At 38.3% G+C, this 5712-nt stretch overlaps 1 protein-coding gene across 1 annotated transcript; it reads left to right on the plus strand.

Moving 5' to 3' along the window:
- Positions 1-2675: 2675 nt before the first annotated feature.
- On the plus strand, positions 2676-5501 carry LOC129895249 (U-box domain-containing protein 4-like). Its single transcript, XM_055970934.1, has 2 exons — positions 2676-2936; positions 4410-5501. The coding sequence occupies exons 1-2, from the start codon at positions 2704-2706 to the stop codon at positions 5260-5262; spliced, it is 1086 nt and encodes a 361-aa protein (XP_055826909.1). The 5' UTR covers positions 2676-2703; the 3' UTR covers positions 5263-5501.
- The last annotated feature ends 211 nt before the right edge of the window (positions 5502-5712 follow it).

Here is a 5712-nt window from a genome sequence, read left to right on the forward strand (position 1 = left end):
TAAGTACTCTGTCTTTGTCCTACTCAACTTAAACCCTTTAGACTCCAAGGTATGTCTCCAATCCTCCAGCTTAGCGTTAACTCCGCGGCGAGTCTCATCGATCAGGACTATGTCATCCGCGAAAAGCATACACCATGGCACCGCACCTTGAATTTGTCGCGTCAATCCATCTATCACCAAGGCAAATAAAAAAGGACTAAGAGCTGATCCTTGATGCAACCCCATCACCACTGGGAAGTGCTCTGAGTCCCCTCCTACTGTCCTTACCCTGGTTTTGGCTCCCTCGTACATGTCCTTGATCACCCTAATGTATGCCATAGGTACACCTTTAGCCTTCAAACATGTCCATAGTATTTCTCTTGGGACTTTATCATAAGCCTTTTCTAGGTCGATGAATACCATATGCAAGTCCCTCTTCCTCTCCCTATGCTGCTCCACCAGTCTCCTCATAAGATGGATGGCTTCTGTAGTTGAGCGTCCCGGCATAAATCCAAACTGGTTCTCTGAAATAGACACGTCTCTCCTCACCCTTATCTCTACCACTCTTTCCCACAGTTTCATAGTATGACTTAGTAGCTTAATACCTCTATAGTTGTTGCAACTCTGGATATCCCCTTTGTTTTTGTATAGAGGGATCATTATGCTCGACCTCCATTCTTCGGGCATCGTTGCCGTTTTAAAGATGACATTAAATAACCTAGTCAACCACTCCAAACCTACCGAACTCGTGCTCTTCCAAAATTCCCCAGGAATCTCGTCAGGTCCGGTTGCTCTTCCCCAGCGCATCCTACGAACGACACTCTTAACCTCCTCGACCTTAATACTCCTGCAATACCCAAAATCGCCACGCCTCTCTGTATGTTCTAAATCTCCCAACACAAAGTCTCTGTCCCCTTCCTCATTCAAGAGTTTATGGAAATAGGACTGCCATCTCTGTTTAATGAGGGTCTCGTCTACCAATACTTTTCCATGCTCGTCCTTAATGCACTTCACTTGGTCCACATCGCGTGCCCTTCTCTCCCGCGCCCTGGCTAGCCTGAACAATTTTCTATCCCCACCTTTCTCTTCTAGTTCAGCATAAAGGCGTTCAAAAGCTGTTGTTTTTGCCGTCGAAACCGCCGACTTCGCCTCCTTTCTCGCTATTTTATAAAGTTCCCTATTCGTCCACTTCTCCACCTCATCTGTGCTTTCTATCAACTTTGCGTACGCCATCTTCTTTGCTTCCACCTTTTCTTGCACTTCTCCATTCCACCACCAGTCTCCTCGATGCCGACTACGACTACCAGTCGAGACTCCCAACACTTCCCTTGCCACAGTCCTAATACAACTAGCCGTCCTATCCCACATACTGGTCGCATCCCCATTACTATCCCAAGCCCCCATGGCCTTCAACTTCTCTCCCATCTCCAGGGCATTTGCAGTGGTCAAACTCCTCCATCTGATCCTAGATCGATCATCCCCGACCCTCTTATTCCTCATCATCTTGATCCCTAAATCCATCACCAAAAGCTTATGTCGGGTTGTAAGGTTGTCTATCGGAATGACCTTACAGTCTTTGCACAAACCTCTATCGACCTTCCTCAGGAGTAAAAAGTCTATCTGAGTCTTAGCCACCGAACTATGGAATGTTACCAAGTGGTCTTCCTTCTTTGGGAAACTCGAATTGGCTATGACCAACCCAAAAGCTCTTGCGAATTCCAAAAGTGAAAGGCCTCCTACATTTCTGACCCCGTAGCCAAAGCCTCCATGCACATCATCATACCCTCCTGAAATAGACCCGATGTGCCCATTGAAATCCCCTCCCACGAAAAGTTTCTCAGTAGGTGGTATACCTCCCACTAACTCGTCCAAATCCTCCCAAAAGCGCCTCTTATCCTCCTCTCTTAAGCCCGCTTGTGGCGCATAAGCACTAATAATGTTGAATGTGCTCCCTTCAACGACCATCTTAATCGACATCATCCTATCGTTGACTCTCCTAACCTCCACTACCTGATCCCTTAGATCATTGTCTACTAAAATGCCTACCCCATTCCTATATTTTGATCTACCTGAAAACCAAAGCTTATACCCGTCTACCTCCCTAGCTTTAGAACCTACCCATTTGGTCTCTTGGACACAAGCTATATTAATCTTTCTCTTCTTTAGAATTTTAACTAGCTCTATGGATTTGCCCGTCACCATATGAAAATCCCTTTTTATTTTTCTAAATTTCTCCACCAGTCTCCGCATAAGATGAATTGCTTCAGTAGTCGACCGCCCCGACATGAATTCGAACTGGTTCTATGAGATTGACACTCTTCTCTTCACCCTCATCTCCACCACCAGTCTCTTCTAAATCTTTATAATGTGGCTTAGTAGTTTAATACCCTTGTAATTATTATAGTTTTGGATATCACTCTTGTTCTTGTACAATGGAACAAAATAAAAAAGGAAAATGAATGGAACTTTCCTCTAAGAGTGAACAGAAACACCAACTTCCAAAAGCCGTCAATGGAAGTCAACCTCATTCCGATAGCGACCGGTAATTTTACCCAGTCAATAAAGTCTTTCTTCTTTTTCTCAAACCACTCAACATGAAGTTTCTATAACGAAAATTCTCGTTTAATTTTATATATATATATATATATATATATATATATATATATATATATATATATATTACTATATCTCAAGTTCATCTTTTAAGCCTATTTCCAATTAATAATGTCTTACACCATTGTTGAAAAAACCCTTTATCTCATTCAATCCAGCGACCCAATTTTGAAATTGCAGGGTGCTCGGGATATTCGCCGTCTCACTAAAAGTTCGTTGCGTTACCGGCGTCATTTTTCCGATGCTGTTAAACCCCTTGTTGATATGCTTCGTAATTCCGCGTCAATTGAATCAATTGAAGCTGCTCTCCTTGCGCTACTCAATCTCTCTGTAAAAGATGAAGAGTACGTCTAATTATAATTAACTACCATATATTTGAATGTTACTTGCAGTGTGGTATTAGGTAGTTGTGTGTCCTCTCGTTTCACTATGTGATAGGCTTGGTGTTGTGTACATGTTTTTCAAGGGTGGCTCAAACATAAATGGGAGGCCTTAAACTTTTTAATAATAATTAATAATACATTTTTTATTTAAAGTTTATTTTTTAGTGTGTTTTTAAGATACAAAGTTGATAATATATTTCTTAAAAAATTATGTTGAGATCTAAAGTTGTATTTTTGTTTTTATATGTGCAAAAAATTACATTTTCTATAAATAGAACTCTCTTTGTTTTCTTGCGTTTCAATTTATTTGTATTGTTTTAACTTGACACGGGATTTGACATTTAATAAGAAAGTAAAAAAAAAAATTGAATCTTGTAGTATTAAACTATACAATCAGTACAATTTTTGAAAATATTTAAAATTATTTTATTATTACTAAAAAATGAGTCCCCTCAAATTTTGGGGCCTAAAGCGAGTGCCTTATTTTTTTAGGCATAGAGCCACCCCTGTTCTTTCTCCTTGTATACTAGCAGCATTAGTACTACTAGCCTCATAGTTTCTTATCCTATAATTTTTGTTATTGTATGTTGTTTCTTTCCTTTGATTATCACATTATTTTGCTTTGTTATTGTCCTTTTTTCCTGAATGCTGTATAATGATTTCTCTGTTATATGCTATGCCTTCTATATTTTATGTTTGTAGTTTTTAAACTCCTTTGATATGTGTTACTGACTTGAGCGCCTTTGAGAAATAACCTCTCTAACTTAAAGTCTGCGTATGCTATACCCTTTTCAGACCCACATGTTGAATTACACTGAGTATGAATTTGTTGTTGTTGTAGTCCATCAGAGTTGAATTCAAAATCTAAACTTTATGAGTTCGAGATATGTGACTTGTGCTTCTACCTGAGTTTCCTGATATTTATGGTGCTAGTTTTTTTTTTGGGTGCTATTGTTACCTTCTATTCAAGTTGTTTTCCTTTTTATTGTGGATCAAAAAATTTGTATTTCATGTAGGACGCGCGTGTCTACTTTATACACGTTTAAGTGTTTATTTGTGCACATCATGACAACTAAATTCAATTTAAAGGGCATATTTATGTATTATGTCTATAATAAATAATATTGCTCTTTCTCCATATTCAAATGATATATGCTATATCTGCTGTTATAAGCCTTTAAAAAAAAAAAAAAAAATCTTAAGGCAGCCAACTTCAAACATGATCCTAATGTGAAACTGTAAATACTCTTGAAACTTTGATATTTGACTCAATTCCCTGTCTTCCTAGAAACTGTTGAATCGTATGGCCATTTAATCCATATTGAACCCGAGATCTTTGTCTGTTTTGATATCATATTGAATTGTGTGACCAACTCATCTTAGCTTGCTATTAAATAGTGCACGCTCTTACTTTTTTATTCATGTCTTCGACAGAAACAAGAAAAGTATCATAGATGCTGGTGCCTTGGAACCCATCATTGGCTTTCTTCAATCAGAGAATGCAAATCTACAGGAGCCTGCAACTGCTTCATTACTTACACTATCAGCATCTTCTGTCACGAAACCGATCCTTAGTTCTTTTGGTGTCATCCCTCTACTCGTTGATATTCTAAGACGCGGTAGCCCACAAGCCAAGGTTGATTCTATAATTACTCTATACAATCTTTCAACTTCTCAAGGCAATTTAACATTGATCCTTCAAACAGAACCAATTCCTTCTATAGTTACTCTGCTTAAATCTTGTAAAAAGTCCTCAAAAACCGCGGAAAAATGTACTGCCCTCCTTGAATCATTAATGTCCTATGACGAGTGTAGGAAAGCGTTGACATCTGAAGAAGGGGGGATACTTGCAATAGTGGAAGTCCTTGAAATCGGATCTTTACAAAGCAGAGAACATGCTTTAGGAGTTCTGTTGACAATGTGTCAAAGTGATAGATGTAAATACCGGGAACTAATTCTCAGAGAAGGTGTAATTCCTGGACTACTTGAGCTAACTGTTAAGGGGACAGCTAAGTCTAAAGAAAAATCACAAACACTTTTAAGGTTGTTGAGAGATGCTCCTTACGAAAGGTCTCAACTTCAACCAGACACATTGGAGAACATTGTTTTGAATCTTATATCTCAGATAGATGGCAAGGAGCAAACTGGAAATGCGCGGGGTTTGCTTGCTGAAGTGATACAAGTTAGTATGGATCAAAGTTTGAGACTTTTACACCAAAGGGAAATGGTATGTACTCCAGTTGATTTATCTATTTCCGGTGGTGCCTCTACGATCTCTTCAACATGATACATTTAGTCTTTAAGAATGATCCTTTTGTTTCTCTCGTTCGATATCTTTTAATCTTTCATTTGTGGAGAATTCTAGTTTTTGAAGCTTGTCTTTGTATATTTGTACACAACTTTGAAGATCATACAACTAGTTAAGGCTCCAATTCTGCTCAACATGATACATTTGGTGTATTAGAATGAACTCTTTATTTGTCTCTTCAAGAATCCTAATAATGGGAGAAATGGTTTTGTAGTCTACTTACGATGTCTTTTAGTTTTATGTCATTTTATGAGAGATCTTTAATTTTACACATAAGAGATCTGAAAAGACTATTTTCTTTCTATATATTTTGTAAGTGGGACAAGAAATTTGATTTCATAGTTATATATATTACACACGTTGTAATGGTACAGAACTAAAAACGGAACTAGAGAGTAAGTCCATTAACATTTATCAACTAGCTCAAAT

Source organism: Solanum dulcamara, chromosome 7 (genome assembly GCF_947179165.1).
Source record: "Solanum dulcamara chromosome 7, daSolDulc1.2, whole genome shotgun sequence".
Classification (NCBI taxonomy): Eukaryota; Viridiplantae; Streptophyta; class Magnoliopsida; order Solanales; family Solanaceae; genus Solanum; species Solanum dulcamara.

Bases quoted from the DNA above. Each gene is read 5' to 3' on its own strand.
- LOC129895249 (XM_055970934.1), top strand. From the start codon at position 2,704: ATGTCTTACACCATTGTTGAAAAAACCCTTTATCTCATTCAATCCAGC. The intron at 2,937-4,409 runs GTACGTCTAATT...TGTCTTCGACAG, and splicing joins CTCTCTGTAAAAGATGAAGA to AAACAAGAAAAGTATCATAG.